Genomic DNA, 17,991 nt, shown 5'->3' with positions numbered 1-17,991 from the left:
TGTTAAGTGTTGAGTTAAGTATTAAATGTTGGGCTCTATTAAAGTCCATTAAAATTAGAAAAATCCTGCAATGTTTTCCTCAAAAAACATAATTTATTCTGGACTGAACAAAGAAAGACATCAACATTTTGGATGACATGGTGGTGAGTAAATTATCTGGATTTTTCTTTTAAGAAAATGGACTAATCCTTTAAGGATCTGTAAGGAAGTAATTTTTTGCAGCCAATACACCACAGCCACTGTGGTCCAGTACTAATATGACCTTAGTAGAATTGGCTACTATTTAAGGCCTGATCTGGTATAGTCAGTTTATTTTGATTGCATTTTTATTTTCAGTTATTTTTTAGACACTTGTGATTATTTCTTATGAAGAATGTTCAGTTTTTGAAAGATATTCATTAAATAATTACTTTTAAATATGTGTCATGTGTATTAATATTAACTAATATTTTAATTTAAATAAATCACAACAATGTGTAAAAACAATTTCATGAACAAACAAATAAATATTAAATGTCAAAGCCCTAAAACAGACAATTAATCGTCACAATTTATGAGACAATTTACTGTCAGCCAAATTTCATAATCGTGACAGCCCTACTTCCGTTTTCTGTTTGTTTAATGATCTAACTAGTTGTAAAACTGAACTCTTCGTGTTGTTTATTTGCTTGTTATATAAATAAACTACTTTAAAAGGACTTTGTTGTTATTTATTCTTAGCTAAGTTTACTGGAAGTTATGTGTTTTCCACGAAAGCCGCTTGTTTATGTTGTTACTGCTAAAACCGTCTATAGCACAGTGCTTTTTTTAGGGCATTTAGCAGCTGGTTAAATTAAGCAGGTGGTAGATAAGACACAAGACAGTTAAAGAGGCAGAGGATATCAAGACTTTCAAAGCAATAGACTGCATTCACAAAAAAGATAAACTTCCATTCCACTTCATTTACACATTTGGCAGATGCTTTTATCCAAAGCAACCTACAGTGTATTCAATTGAACCCATTACCTTGGAGTTGCTAATGTAATGCTCTACCAATTGAGGTACAGAAACAAAAAAATCCTTTACCTTTAGTACAGCAAATCTGCAACATGCCTGACACAGCATTGCAGTTTAGTTTAACCACATACTGTACACTCATTGCACAGCTCCAGCACACAAACTCTATGCTCTGAGACTCCATGTTTTATCACCCTTTCTTCACACAAGCGAGGATTACAGATTCTTACAGATTCAAATCGATCTGGGCAAGCCGAGATGGGAGGCTAAATCTTGGCCAAGTGGCAGCCCATTCATTTCAGAACTCATCTTCCCTCGTGGCTTCAATGATATCAACACACATCTTTAGTGTGGAGGTGATTATGGCACTGGGCTTCTGTACCGTATGCGACAGGAATCCTTTAGGAGACATATCTGTCATGATGGTGCATATAGGGTTATAGCTGGGTGATTCAAGTTAAATAATAGTTAAAATGCAGAAATTATTCATTTCCTTGTAGGGCATTTTATATTTATGAATTACACGGACACAGCGCTAATAAATCAAGGGAGAGTCGTGTCAGGGTAATACAGATCACTGGCAATACCCATCTCCAATAATATAGCTGCAAGCTGCAATTACAGGGCCAAGCACACCAATGAAATTTACCTTGTAATGTGAAGTAGACTTGAGAAATATACCTTCTAGGGATATATAGATTTGGGAGGTCAAGGCAACCTGTGACAGTTTATTTTATAAGACAAATTGTTTAAAAGCTAGGAGGAGATACATCACTGCTTAAAACTTTAGGTGGTTTAAAACTGATTTGAAACTTTCCACATGTCCTATAGGAATGATGGCAATGATAATAACCAAGTTTTCTTTTTAAATACAAAAGCATTCCCAGACAAAGCCTCAGTTTCACCATCAAATTTGTCAACATGTTCTGCTAGGTTTAAAGATGATTTGCGGCAAATTTATTAAAGACTGGAAAAACTGTCAAGACAAACAAAAAAACATTCAACTCATTTCCCGCCTTTTTTTTTAAGTTGCCCGCCAGCATTTTTTTGTGATTTTCACAAAAAAGTTATACAAAACGCCTTCCAGGAAAACTTTCTTCTAAAAATATATAAACCTACAAATAAATTAAATGAAAGAACAGAACCTCTGCTTTCAAACAAACAATAAACAAACAAAAAGAACGGGAAAAAAACGTTTCATACAATCTTTATTTTTTTCTTTGTTTATAAACTCTTAAATATACGGAGCCCCTAAGGGGACATGGAGCAAAAATTAAATAAAGTTTAGTTTCAGCGCGCATGTGAAACTACAGCGTGCGCTCCTAAAACTATCGCGTTTAGTTTCGTGTACTAAACTTTTTTAAAAATCTGCACATAAAGGTTTCACGTGAGCACATGAAACTAAACTTTAGATTTTTTTTACTCCAATGTCACCTTAGGGGCTCGGTATCAATATGGGTATTTTTCTTAAACAATATTTTTTTTAGCAAAAAGCTGAAATAATTGCATTTTTGTAAAGGAATTTTGTTAGAGATCAGATTCAGAACGATTATCAAAACATACACGGAGTGTAAAATCAATAAAAAAATGTGCTTCAGTTTTTTTATAAATTGGGTAAATCGCGGTATTACAGATTACCATAAAAACTCATCCGGAACACGTTTTTTAATGCGAATGTTTTCTCTTAATTGATGAGATAACTTGTCAATGGCGGGTAATGAGTTGAGGGGGTGTTTACATGGCATCTTTTTTTAACTAAGAATGGAAAACATTTTATTTAAATTTGGATATTCATTTCGACAACTTTACTGTTTTGGGGGCGAAAATGCAAACTTCTGAAAATGGGTTTTTAAGTGCACTGCACATTTTTGCAAATGATATCATTATCATCTCATTGTAAAATTGTGACTTTGTGAAATTGGTGACGCATGAGTATTAAGTGATTGTACATGTACGTGTGACATTATCATTTTTACAATGTCACGTTTTGGCATGCATTATACAGCACTTTTCATTGATTTTGCAGATAAGTAAACAGGCATCATTTCGACAACAGTTATTGTATGCGAAAAATTAAATCTTTTTGTTTTTAGTACATCATTGTTTTGTAAACATACAATTAATTATGAACTAACATTACAGATTGGCGATAAATTCCCAAACATAACATCAAAGATTTTATATATCTGTAAGATTTCAAATGAAAATGAACTTGGTTGTATTTGGTTGTGAATCGGGATATACTGTACAGTACTCAAAAACATGGAGGCATTCAATAGCATACCATGTCACTATAACCATATACTTTACAAAAAAGGTACAAAAAGCTGTCACTTTGTGCCTTAAGAGTGCATATTAGTATCGCAGAGGTGCATACTGGTACCAAATGTATACATTTTTTGTACCTAAATTTTACACTTTACACCTAAATGGTACAACTTGTTAAAGGGTACTGTCCTATTGACAGCTTCTGTACCTACTTTTTTAAGAAATCCGTGTCACAGTAATCAGTTACTGTATGACGTAGTCATACAAAAAACAACGCTATAAACGTTAAGCACACTCATTTAACTATGTCAACTGCGTCACAGCTGTGCTTTCTTAATGCATCTCATCTTACAATTAAGACTCAATACAACGTTAAAACAAATCCACGTTTCCTTTCATTTCAGCATTCAAACAGAAAAGTACAATTAAGTACAACAAAAGGCTTCCACGAACAGGCAAAACAAATGCTATTGTGCTGCTCTGTGTACATCTCTGAATGTCTTTTTCATTGAGGTTGACTTTCCCGTAAAACGAAATTGAAATTAGTGAGATGGAAAGCGAATGAAAATAACACGAGCATAAAAATAGCTCTGGTTTATCATTAGATGTGTGTGGTTCTTTTCTTGTGATCATACGGTAATAATACTTTACTAAATGGCTGTTGGAGATCAAAGCCACGCTGTAGAGTCCACGTAAACATCCCTCACAAACAACCTTTATGGTTCAGCTGGAGCCAAACCTTTCATTGCATTTCCGCTGTTTATCTATCTAATATACCGTTTGCACCCTCATAACATCCTGGTTAACAGCTTGTTTACAAACCACCAAGTGTTTACAGCTAACTCGCAGCTGCGAAACTGAAGGCAGTTGTACACGTCCATGGAAGTAAACAATTGAAATGAAGTGCACTTTGCCAGACAGGAAGCCCAAAGCACAGAGAGAAAAATCACATTCTCTGATTTGACTTCATTAGCAGGGTGGTTAAAAAAACGTGGCTAAGAGCACTTCGGTCGGATAAGACGTCACACCAAAAAACGATGAAGATGAGCAAGAGAAAGAGAAAGCAAGAACGGTACTAAAGCACATCATGTTGTTTTTGCACTGATAGACAAATAGATCAAGTGACTTGCCTCAAAGTGAGACTCACTCCATCAAAGACGCCAAAGATGAGGGCTAGGAAAATAGATTGAAGTGGAAAAAGCCAATAGAAAAATGAAGAATGGTGAGATTAAATGAGATCTCACCGTCAGTGGAGCAGCCGGTGGAGCCGTCACTGGAGCAGTAGCGCATCTCGATGCGTTGCCTCCCCACCTCCAGCAGACTGGGCTCGGGTACACGCGCCTTACAGGTGTATCTAAACCTCTGCTCGTAGTGGCCGCCATTGTCCGAGATATTCACAGGTGTCCACGGTGTCCAGGGAGTAGTCTTCTTTAGATCCGGGCAAGGGAGGGTATTACAGGATTGGAATTCCTACATAAAACAAAATAATGAATTACGAAGATGTTTTGGGGTCTGATTCACCCTTAAAGAATCTCCCCAAACCCCCGTCGTATACAGTACAAAACAATGTTTCAATAACCTCTTTAAGGATGTAAACAAAGCAAAAAATTTAAATCACAATAGGCCTAAATCAAAAATAATAATAGTATAACTGTGTTTGGCTCTATGCACTCTTAGAAGAGAAGGTACACTGGGGCAGTACTCTTTCTAAAAATACACTTTTGTACCTAAAGGGTGCAAATTAGTACCTCAGAGGTACATATTGATACCTTAAAGATACTTATCTGTACCTAAATGATACGTATTAGGACCTTTTTAAAGGGTGCTGTCCCAGTGACAGCTCTTGTATCTTTATTTCTGAGGCACAAAAGCCCCATACAGTAGTTCTTACTTTATAAAATAAGACCCTTACTCAATATTTTATTTTTAGATTTGACAGAATTCATGCAGCAAAATGCCCTATTGCCGTCTTGTTGCCATTTCGCAGGCACCCATGAAATATTTCAATTGCGTACTTTGCTGAACATGGCAAGAAGCAAACAAGTCAGGCAGAAAAGGTCATTGATCAAGTTGAATTTATTGCCTTGAGTAGAAAAGGCTGTGAAATATGAGGAAATAAATAAAGACACAAATATGGCCGTCCTGCGCAAGTTAAAATGACATTTGGATTTGACTGAAGGCTTGAAGTATTGACAAAAGACCAAAATTCACATCGTTCGGATGAAATAGTGTTATGGAAGAAATCTAGAGAGCGTTTCATCTACCCTCACAAATTTCTGTTTGTTTTATTTCATTTCTTAGATTGATACGACATCCACACTGTCTGTATCCTTGATCCGACCAACAGCTAAGAGCTTTCAATCCTTCGATTTATGATAATGTTGTGTGTCATCTAATACTGATGTCTAGCACAGACTCAGTCAAATTCATATCTTGACACCTTTATACATTTTAAGAAGTTTATATTTCTTGTAATTCACGTCTTCATTTGGTGGAGTTGGAAGCTGTTTCCATTCTCTACATTTATTTATTCTTAATAGACCTTGAATAGCTGCCAGACCTTGGCGAAATAAGATAAAAGACTTTTTTCATCTGTAAATCTGTCAGATGAAGACCTCTGATGTCAAATGCTTAAGCGTCCGTCTCTCCCCACGTCTCCTTTCACCTACTTTCGGGAAGACAGGGAGCGGAAAGCCAAGGTTAAAGACACAGGAAACCTGAGGCATTGCTCAACGTTTGGCTCGACGTCTCATCTGTTTTGTTTTAACACTCTATAGTTTTAATGGTTTTTAATGGTAGTTAATATACCATTAGCGTGAAATCAAACTAGCTGTGCAACTGAACCTAAAACAAAAGCATGGTGTAATTCTTCATTATATTATAAATCTGTCTTTATTTGAGAATGAAAGAAAAATGTGTTACTCAATAATTATTGAGTTATTATAATGATTAACATTTAAAACTATAATGCACAAAACTTTTGAAAGTCTATACAAATTAACTAAGCTGTCACACTAATGTTATTTTGCTAGATAAGCAGTCCACTAAAATTTTATTGCAGTCTACTATTTAGTTTTATTTAATTTTAAATGATCACTGCGAGACACAAATATAATCATAACTAGATTTATAATAAATCATTACTTACAGGTCCAAGTCATCTTTATGGTATTATTGTCCCCAGATAGGCTTAAGTCTATGTGAGTTTTTAAAACTTATACTGTATATGTGAAGAGTTTGGTTTCAAAATGCAATAAATCCATTTTGACTAATTTCGGTGTTTTCTATACCAAGAAAGTGACAAGATGAAAATCAATATTTTCTGTTACAAACTTTCACATAGCATCTTTAGGTTATAAAAACATAAAAAAATCAAGTTTTTGAAAAATTTGATTTTCAAAGATTTATTATAAAAACGAATTATTTTTTACACAAAATGCAATAAATCCATGTCAAGTTTTTTTTTTCAAAATGCTATAAATATATTGAATCAATATATAAATGTGCATTCATCTTTGCCATGTTATATTCATTTAGTTGACAGAGGTTTATCTATGCCATCAATGTATTATTTTGTTTGTTTGTTGATCACGAAGTACAAAGTAGATGAGGAAAACTAGGATTCTGTGTGTATTCAACGCACCGTCATTGTTGTTTACAATGTGTGGAATGTTGCACTGTGATTGGTTGAGCGGATTTATTGCATTCTGCAGAAAAGGAAGACTGCCATTTATCGCGTTTTGGGAAAAAAAGGGAGAAAAGATGATCGAATAACATGGCGGACATTGTTTTTACTTTCAAATACTGACCTGATACAATACTGATTTTGGCTGCAACTCATTTAGCAAAAAGGCGTTTATCGCGTTTTGGAACCAAACTCTTCATGTGTAATATTAATAGAGCTTATAAGACACACTGTCACATCTTGTAAGGATTACATATACTTTAAATGATGGCCTTTCTATGGTTTCCAATAAAACATCTTTTAAGTAGCTGTCGGAATATGTATAAAATAAAATCACGCCAAAGCGGCACTTTAAAATCTCTAAGGGTATTAACTAAAAGTGATAATGCAGCAGAACGCACTCAAACACATGGGCTGTGATGGTGACGCTACATTGGATTCAATCAGGCAGTTATTTTCCAAAATACTCACCAGCTGGCCAACTGCCTACATATGGGCAGCAAAACATAATGGTGATTTAATGCCCATAGATGTGTCTCGGCAGCCTGAAACTTTTGCGCCGGGTCTGTCTAAAATTTCCACGGAAATTTGACATGACCCAAACCGAGCACATCAATCATGTTTTCTTGCAGATAATGATGTTATGTGCGAATACTACAGACTCCAGTATACTTTGCTCTCTTTTCCGCTATTTCTGTCGTCTATATCATTACTCATCTCACGCACATTTTTCATTCATATAATTCTCCATCAATCTCACTTTGTCCCTCACTTCCTTTCTTTAATTCTCTATTGTTTCATTTGTGTTCTTCTCCCCGACTATCTATTCATTATCTCACTATCTCTCCATCTTTTTCAGTCCGCTTTCCCACTCACCATCCCCGAGTGTGTTTTTCTTCCTCTGCATATTACCTAAAGGTTCTGCCGGTTGCCAGTGCATTATGGCTAGTGGAAGCAGGGATTAGGGGATGCCCATTGCTGGTCTCTGCTTGGTCTCCAGACATCTGCTGACTAATGAGTAATCCTGCCCGTGCTCTCCAAGGCTTTTTAACATCATTACATCCACAGCGCCGTTTATATCTCCAAGACCTACGGGGGCAAGTTCTTCCTAAAGCTCTCCCAAACAACCTTTGTCCGCACACAAAGATTCAGTGTATCAGCAAGTAAGTGTGCGTCTGGTTGTAATTGGGCGTTTCAAACCTCACACACAACATCTTGGACACCAGACGCTACCCAAACTCCTCGGAGCTCTACTACAGCTACCGAAATGTTTCAAAGAAAACAGCAAACTGCAATCTATTACACAGGTGTCACAGATTGCATTCATTACCAGCAGTTCACCTGAGACACCGGCTGGCCGTTCCACAATGGCCCACCAAGACAAATAGTCTCAATTATTAGTACAGCAAAGTACACAATCGGTCAGACGGCGCAAAGCACTCAATCCGGAACGGTGGTGAAAAATGCTGTCATTTGGGATATGTTCAAATTCCCCGGAGAAAACGTCTATGACCTCAGCGTCAGTTAAATTAATACCCAGACTGTGCCACAGTCACTGTGGAGAAATTGGATTTGGTGTGTTTATGGTGCATGTTAATCTGTTGATAGTTTTATGTTTGAAATATATTTTTAAGAATTAAAGAAGGCTGCCAAATTGCTCTCATAAAAATTCAGAAAATTTAACACAACTGGTGCGCACACAGGGGAGTTATAGCAGATATTAATGTAAACGTTTGTGCTATGGCATTTACACCATGCCTTTCTCCTGGCAGTTCAAGTTATGTCAAGGTTGATCAAGAGTCTGGGCTCTATCATACACCCGGTGCAATGCAGCCCAATGCGCGACAAAAGTGTCTTTTGCTAGTTTCAACCCTGCGCAATTATCATTTTCACGTTTGGCGCCACGTTGTTTAAATAGCAAATGCATTTGCGCCCACTTTTGTGCCCATAGGCGTTCTGGTCTGAAAACGAGGTGTGTTCAGGCGCATTGTTGGCTTGTTGCTATTTTCAGGCAACTTAAATAGACTACGCCATTGACCAACAAAAACCTGGTCTAAAGTCTAAAGTCAATGCCGCAATATGTTTTTTGTTATTTAAAGAGCGCAGTAATGTGCGCCTATAAATGGGACCACAACGCAGGTTTGCTTATCACATACATGAATGCGCAGCAGCACAAAAACACTTTTAAATATGAAAGATTAAAGGATTGAAATGTAAAAGATTATTATTGAGTCTCTTGGACATAAATGAGTACTAATTATGAGATGTTAGAAGGCACAAAGAGCTGCTTCACCTGTAGCCTGGTAAGTAAATAAATGCTTTGCTTTAAACAAATGCATCTATTTTTAAATGTTTTTAAATGCTACCATACGGATTTCTTGTATATGATGACACTGTACCTGTGGATATGGTGAGATGAAAAAATTTTTTAAGTAATGCTTTGTAAAAATCCCATGGCGCTGTTCTAGTGCTGAAAAGTTTCGGCTCTCTGCATGTTTGTAAATTCTTTCTCTTGTTTGTATTTTTGTTGTACAAACCTTTTTTTGCATATTTGCAAATTATTTTACGAGATTACAATGAATATGTAGGATATCAATACATTTACAGCAATTAAAAGCCTGCTTTTTGTACTTCTATGACTGAAAGAAAACATCTTTTAAAGGTTTTAATCCCAAAAAAAATAAAAAAATAAAAACAATAGGGATTAGACATAGCACCAGCGCAACTGGCTTTTAAAGGGGATGAGAGATTCTCATTGGTTTATTGTATGTTACGCCCAAAACACACCCATTACTCATTAGGAAATATGAACAACCCTTTTCGACCATGCGCTCGGCGCACAAACCACTTTTCCCGTCGTTAAATTAGCAAAAGTGGCATCGGACACGCCCATTTAGACCGTGAGCTTTAGACAATGCGCTTAGATCGTTAAAATAGGGCCCTCTGAGTATTTATATATAAAATAAAATAAGAAATGACCGCGTTCACTTTCTTAAGAAAAAATAATCAGTGCATATTCTATAGAAATCTTTTTTTTTAAACTTGTTTCATCCATCTGACCTCTTTGAACTATTCAACCCATTTTTGATCAATATAATAAAGTCCTGTTGCACATCTTTATTCATTGTTCTTATTGTGTCAGACCACCAAATAGTATTTCAAAGGGGAATTTTTCATAAAATGATAACAGCTGTATGACAGACCGTGCCAGTGTCTGGTAACCATCAGTTACACAAAATAAAAAGCAATATGAAGCTCACATATTAAATCTTCTCTTTACAGTTTTACTTCTTTGAGTTCACAAAATATGTACAGCAAGGACCTAAAAAGACCTAAAATAGCACAGAAAATGCCAGGGAACATAGCACCCACATGCAAAACCATAATATAATTATACACATCGGAATGGCGGTCCTGCCCTCTCAGCTTCTGTGGCATTCCTAGGATGCTTTGGCAAGTTTGTGTTTTTGGTGTTGTCAGCATGGTGATGGTTTGAAAACATCTGGCTTTGTGGGTAGACACACTTGTACAAGATGACAGAGCATCACCGTTAGGACTCATGGGAAATTTGCGTCTGAACTTTCTCCGAAGCCATTGTGTCCCGCAAGTGCCATTGATCAACCGAGAAAGATCGAAATCGTTGACAGCCCTGTATTCTAAATTAAATAGCTGTTATTTTTGCTTTTAACTCAGTTTGAATAGCAAATGAACTGTTCAGGGCTGCCTCCTAAACCATTTCCACATATGGCATGAGAGATGAAATGTGGCTTATTCTAAACTGGCAGTGGGTTTAAATTTAGAGTAAGAATATCACAGCTACAGTAGCTCATGCTTGGAAAATCCAGGCTTACTCTACGAAGGCTAACATGCTTTCCGATCCCTGCCATCTTTTCAGAGGGGGATTTGCATTTTGGTATTGTGAATGCTGATGACAGAGCTAAAAATAGTATGATCGCATTGCGAAAATAGACTACAGCACTTGTGTGAAAGAGTTTTTCGAATTAAATTTAAGCATGGATTGCATGAGGCCGGTGTAGATGTAACATCTACAGTAGTGGCCAAAAAGTGATTTGCAAAATTGACGGCTTCGCCTTTTATATAAATAAATTAAATATGTGATTTGCTATGTGTGTTTTCTACATAAAATCATCCCACATAATGGATTTGACAAACAGGGTCACATATTATTCAACATGTACTAGAAAATTTTGTATGCAAATTGTGTAGTGCTTAAGGGCCCTATTTTAACGATCTAAGCGCATTGTCTAAAGCGCACAGCGCAACGTGTAAATGGGTGTGTCCGAATCCACTTTTGCTAATTTAACAACGGGAAAAATGGTTTGTGCGCCGAGCGCATGTTCGAAAAGGGTTGGTCCTATTTTTTTAATGATTAATGGGAGTATTTTGGGCGTAACGTGCAATAAACCAATGAGAGTCACAGCTCTCATCCCCTTTAAAAGCATGTTGCGCTGGCGCTATGTCTGATCCCTATTTAGATGACGGACTTTGTAAACTGAAAAACTAAGTGGAGGAAAAAGATCCCCAGTTTAAGATTATTGTTAAATAATTGTGTTGTTTTTCACTTGTATTGAAATTGTTATTTTGTAGTTTGACTGAATGCGTGTTTTCTTGTTAAATAGCATTTTTATCAGGCTCTTAAATTTAGGCCCAGTAATTTCACTTTATTGGCAATGTAAAGGTTATTAGTCAGTAATTGAAATGCCTTATTTTCACAAATGTCACTTTAGTCATTTCACTGGAATTTAACAAATTGGACTGTCTTTCACTGCAATGCCCTCTACGTATTTCTGAATCGTCTGAGGCAGGGATTTAAAGCGAAGGTGTTTGAACTTATAATATGTGCAGAGAGCAGTCGGTCAAAATCATTATCTAATTTTTGACGAAGCCACTTAGTGGCTTTTGCATCTGAAATCTTCATACACACAAAGTGCCCTATTTTACCGATCTTAGTGCATGGTCTAAAGCGCACAGTCTAAACAGGTGTGTTGAATGCACTTTTGCTAAGTTAACAACGGAAAAAATGGTTTGTGCGCCTAGGGCACAGTCTAAAAGGGTTGTTCCTATTTTCATAATGAGTAATGGGTGTGTTTTGGGTGTAACGTGCAATAAACCAATGAGTCTCATCTCCCATCTCCTTTAAAAGCCAGTTGTGCTCGCGCCATGCCAATTCCATATTTAGATGGAGGAATTTGTAAACTGAAAAACTAAGCGGAGGAAGAAGACCATCAGTATAAGATTGATGTTAAAAAATTTCGTTGTTTTTATTTGTATTGAAATTGTTATTTTTTTGTATTAAAATCTTTCGTTTCTTTCAGTCACGGAAGTTAAAATAGCAGGCCTTTAATTGCTGTAAATGTATGGATGGCCTACATGATCAGTGTAATCTCGAAGAATAATTTACAAATATGCAAAAAAAGATTTGTACTCTAAAAATACTTTATTTGTAACAAACAGGAGATAAAGAATTTGCAAACGTGCGGAAAGCCAAAACGTTTTTAGCACTCGGACAGCGCCGTGAGTGTTTTAAAAGCATTACTTAAAAACGGTTCTCATCTCACCATATCCAGAGGTACAAAGTCATCATATACAATAAATCCGTGGGGTAGCATTTAAAAAAATAAACATTTGAAAATAAATGCAATATCTGCATTTGTTTAAAGCAAAACATTCAATTACTTACCAAGCCACAGGTGAATCTGCCCTTTACACCTTCTAACATCCCGTAATTGGTCCTTATTTATGTCCAAGAGACTCAATAATAATCTTGTAATAATCTATGTGTTTGTGATAAGCAAACGCGCATTGTCACCCCGTTTATAGAAGCATGTTACTATAGCGCTCTTTAAATAACAAAAACAATATTGTGACATTGACTTTAGATTTAGACCAGGTTTTAGTTGGCCAGTGTTGTTGTCTATTTTAGCTGCCTCAAAATAGCAATGTGTCAACAATGCGCCTGAACACACCTTGTTTTCAGGCCAGAACGCCCATGGGCCCAAACGTGAAAGTAATAACTGCGCCGGGTTGAAACTAGCAAAAAACACTTTGCGCTGCATTGTGCAAGGTGTATAATAGGGCCTATAAATTTTACGCTCCATTCTGTATCATTTCAAGCTCAAAAAAGTAAACAGAAAAGATTCCAGTGAAGGAGAATGGAAGTGTTAGTAGTAAGGTGTGTGACGTACTGCACTGCATCCAGGACACTCGTTTCCATTCTCACACGTTCGGCGTCGAGACTGGATCCCACCACCACATGGAACCGTGCAGCGTTCCCATGGAGACCATGCTGACCAATAGACATGCGGGGGACAGGGCAGGTGCTCGTTGCAGTATCTAAGAAAGATTAAAACAGACAAAAAAATATTATTTATGAACCCGTCTCAACCAATCCTGGTACAAATCAAAATACATTTTATTACTAACTAAAAAAAATAAATCTTTAAAATTACACTTAAAATCAATACAGTAAAAAATAAATGGTTCTGTAATAGACCAAGCAAAAACTTTATTTAACTCAACCGGCTGAAACGGCAAACATGTGGTAATGACCGGCTGGCAGTTGACCGTGTCCCCAAGGACAGAAAATGCCCAAGTAAACATCAGTGTAATGAGGCCTGATTGAGCAATGTCTTATCTAAATGAGCTCTGTAGGCACAGTGAGTGGGGCTTTCTGTGCCTGTCTGTCCACTTGTAAAGCCAGACATGTGGGCAGTACAAGAAGTGGTAATTGGTATAAAATAGAGTGATCGGATACACACAGTCAGTCATTCCAGCTGTTCTGAGGTCTCAGTGCAACGAATAATCTTCAAAAGAAAGTAAATGAATTGTAAATGAAGTCCGTTTCCTTTTGAAGATGCTCATATTAAGAACAAAGGCTCAGAAATGAATCAAAATTGACCTCAGACAGCCAAAGCCTCTTACATTAAGACACTCATAAAAGCAATTGTGAAATATCTTATTGCACAAATTAAATCAGCAAACGTGTGACCTTCTTACACTGCAAGATGTCTCTGCACACGTCATAGATATAAAACAATACGTTTATGAGGACTAGATTAGGCCACCAAAGCAAAAATTAGTATAGCTAGTAGGTGGCTAGCATTGCATAACTAGCACAGGCTTGTGAAACCCAACGGTTTGGTTTGGGTCGGCTTACTTTTGGGGGCTTTTCCACTGGGTGCAGTACGTAGTACCAGATACTTTTTTGTACCACCTCGGTTGGGGTTCCAAGAGACCCGAGCTGATACCAAAACGTGACGCGAAAACACTGTAGATCACTGATTGGTCCGAGAGAATCGTCACTACCAGCGTCATCGCTATAATGTAAACGATTAGCTTTACCTTCAAGCTAGCTTGTGCTGTTTTGAGTAAACCTGTTGTCATCTGTGCTTTGCTGTAAGTTCCCAAACTCCCTTTTAGGGTAAAAAACACCCACATGTTGTGAATCAGGAACACCATAACAGTTTATTTCCAGACTTGCAGTTTGTGGCGGCACATTCGCGACGCGCATGTCCGCATATATGCTTAAATTCAACTTAAATGTGGTTCAGCTGAGTGCGTCGACCGACGCCATAGGTGTTTGTACAGAAACTGTCATGTGAGACAGGTGTAGTAAACGTGATGTGCAAACATCTATTTGTGTTGGTCAATTTTTATTTTGTGGCGGACTGAGAAATAAATAAATGTATGGGAATGTACAAGAACGCTCTCACATGTATGATGTCACAGCAGTAGGCATCGCAAATATAACGACACACCTATAATCCCTCCCACTCCGAAGTGTTACTAAACTTGATGGAAAAGCTAACCAAGCTAAAGTGAGGTGAGCTGACCCGACCTGACCCAAACCAAACCGTTGGGTACTATGCAATGAAAAAGCGTCCTTAAAACTAGTAAAGCAGGTTAACTTGTATACAATTATATGCATTTGGCAGATCCTGTTGTCCAAATCGACTTACAGTGCATTTAATGATATACAATTTATTTATCAAAATGTGTGTCGCCTCGAACTCACAACCTTTTACTTGTTAACACAATGCTGTGTCAGGTGCGCAAAAGATCATGGGTTCGAACACAGGGAACACACATACTGATAAAAATGTATACCTTGAAGAAAAAAAGCGTCAGCCAAATGTGTAAATGTAAATGCAGTTGAGGTACAGGAACACAAGGCCATGGAGGTCCAGTTGGTTGTGCTAGTTAGAAACCAATTTCGAAACCAGCATAAACTAGTATTTCATGCTGGGAATCAACATCCAACAACATATGCTGGTGACCAGGAGCAATATTAATCTGCAGAACTGAAATATATAAATGCCGAATTGATGAGGAAGGACGTCTTCAGGGAAGTACACAAGATGAATTTTTATTTCCCTGAGTCTGCAACCACTCATACAATATGGCCAAAGAAAGAATCCACAGATGTCCAATGAAGAAAGTGGATGTGTGCAAATTACAGAACGGAGAACAGTATCGGATTCATATGAGAAAAACAACGTTTTTTTATAAATCGGAAGTAGTACAGATTCCATTAGGGGGCCAATGATTACAGCAACTTGTTGTGATGTAGCACGCAATAAAAAAGTCAAAATATCCATATAGGAAAGATTTATAGCCGAGGGAAATCCATTGTCAATTTGCATATGCAAATAGTGTATATTCAAAACAGATTTGCCAAGTTTAACAAGTTTGCCCTGCTCTGGTGAAGAGAAGAAAAAGTGGTAATTAATAGCACGCGCACAATTGAGATGGTGCATGAAACAAAGAGAGAGCGTGCAAAAAACACATTCATTTGTCAGATGGATTTCAGGCTGAACAAAGTATTGGAGTATTGCAACAACAGTTATTTTGCCTCCAGCCTTTTTAGAGACTTTCTAGGAACAAATGGATGGGCGTTTATACACTTCTGTGTTAAATAAATGGCTTTGGACCTTGCAGAACACTGTACAATTAGGCATATTTAAAAATGTTGAAGTGAAGGACAGGCTTAAACACATGGTACTTTGCTCTTGTGCTCTGGAAGGCTTTAACTGTCAATCTATCTCTTTTTCTAACCCACACAGAAGACATCACCAGCGACGGCTGACCCACAGAGGAGCTGGCAGGAGTACAGCCGACAGGGAATAAAGTGTGACTGTACATAAGAGCCGAATACCTTTGAACAAATGCCCAGTGGCTAAGTTAGAGACAAAGAGATAAAGTTTCCTGCAGAACTAACAAGTGAATCCAGGTTTCTTTTACTACAGACAAAAGACCAAGCACACAACGCAAACCAAAACAGGAATTCACTGTCAGCCATACTGAGGGAACTGACAAAGCACATCGGTGGCATTAACGCAGCCCTCGTCCGCATCCGACGCGAACTGCAGCGCACCCCAGATATGTTTTCACAGCCATTATGCACCGCTGGCCTGGTCGAGGTGTTGCATTAATGTGAACGAGTGGCGTGAAAACTCGCAAGGGCTTCGAGATTAGCCAGACTGAAGACAAACTCAACAACTTTTTTGCTGATTATTCACAGTCTTTATGCTCAGATACCTCAGGCCATCGAATGTCCTGACACCTTGGATAAAGGGTCTAAGCTGGGGACAGAAGAAGGAAAATGCAAGAAGCGGCAGAAAGGGTCTGTTTCACGGGCACCTGCAAAAAGTTCAATCCGCAGACCTCTTCGTGCCTTAAGCCCTGCATGTGCGTTCCTATGGCGACCCAAAAGACTTGTTTCATACTAAAATAACATTTTATTGAACTTACATAGCTCAGGAGTTATGTTAAAGGGATAGGTCACCCAAAAATAAAAAAATATACATTTCTTTGATGGCTGAACAAAAAAATATATTTGAAGAGTTTGGTTCCAAAACACGATAAACGCCATTTTTGAAAAAAATAATGAGTTACTGCCAAAATCAGTATTATATCAGGTCAGTAGTTAAAAGTAAATTCTTAATTTTATGCAAAATCCAATACCCGCCGTGATATTCTGTCATCTTTTCTCCCTTTTTTCCCAAAATGCGACAAACGCCACTCCTCCTTTTTTACAGAACGCAATAAATCCATTTCTGAAATTACAGCCCACCAGTCACGCAATGTAAACAAACATGGCGGCGCGATGAGTACACGGAGTCCTAGTTTTCCTCATCTACTTTGTACTTCGTGATCAACAAACAAAACAAAATAATACTTTAATTGCATTGCTAAACCTGTGATGGTTTTCTGTGACGGGAAAGAAACGTAAGCCATCAACATCTAATAATTTCCGCGAGAGGCACTCGGGTGCTTGTTCTCCAGACAGCATCAAGCTTCTCATGCTAAAACATTGACCCCAGAGGATCTTATGAAAACTTTACATTATTTCGCTCAAAGTCAACGAAAATCGAGCGGGACCAAAACATTTTACAGCTGATCACTGTGAAAATGTAAAGAGACGACGTCAAGTATAACCGCAGCAATGTGTTCTTAATATAACAAAGTAAGTGTTTTGGTTAATGCCATTAATGTTTATTTTTTAATTATTGTATACCACTAGTCAACTAAATAAATATAAAATGGTAAAGATGAATGCACATTTATACATTGATTTAATAGAATTATAGCATTTTGAAATAAAAAACTGTCATGGATTTATTGCATTTTGTGGAAAAAAGAATTAGTTTTTATAATAAATCTTTGAAAATCAAGTTATGTATTTGAATTTTTTATGTTTTTATAACCTAAAGATGCTATGTGAAAGTTTGTAACAGAAAATAGTGGTTTTCATCTTGTCACTTTCTTGGTATAGAAAACACGTTTTTACCAAAATTTGTCAAAATGGATTTATTGCGTTTTGGAACCAAACTCTTCATTTGTAAACAGTTTGTTTTTAGGTTTTTGTCAGGGGCTGAAGGTTTGCAAGAGTATAATCCAGTGGCGGCCAGTGACTTCTTTTTTCGAGGGCGCTCGATGCGAAGTTCGTCACAACATGTATGGAGCCCGTCATGTGTGTTGTTCCTTTTTTTAAAATATGTGTGCTGCGATTCGAGAGATCG

The 17,991-nt window shown here is 37.3% G+C and overlaps 1 protein-coding gene across 3 annotated transcripts in view; it reads right to left on the bottom strand.

Annotated features, from left to right (window-relative positions):
* sema5a (sema domain, seven thrombospondin repeats (type 1 and type 1-like), transmembrane domain (TM) and short cytoplasmic domain, (semaphorin) 5A) overlaps positions 1-17,991 on the bottom strand; it is a 163,181-nt gene that overhangs the window by 27,068 nt on the left and 118,122 nt on the right. For all 3 annotated transcript variants that reach the window (XR_008638280.2, XM_055182136.2, XM_055182137.2), the window contains exons 15-16: positions 13,156-13,303; positions 4,509-4,734 (exon numbers count right to left, since the gene is read on the bottom strand). Coding sequence is in view for 2 of the 3 variants with exons in the window: in XM_055182136.2 (XP_055038111.2) it covers positions 4,509-4,734; positions 13,156-13,303 (374 nt within the window). In the remaining variant the exon portion in view is untranslated. The remainder of the gene's footprint in view (positions 1-4,508; positions 4,735-13,155; positions 13,304-17,991) is intronic.

Source organism: Misgurnus anguillicaudatus, chromosome 25 (genome assembly GCF_027580225.2).
Source record: "Misgurnus anguillicaudatus chromosome 25, ASM2758022v2, whole genome shotgun sequence".
Classification (NCBI taxonomy): domain Eukaryota; kingdom Metazoa; phylum Chordata; class Actinopteri; order Cypriniformes; family Cobitidae; genus Misgurnus; species Misgurnus anguillicaudatus.
This window is presented reverse-complemented; position numbering and strand designations above follow the sequence as displayed.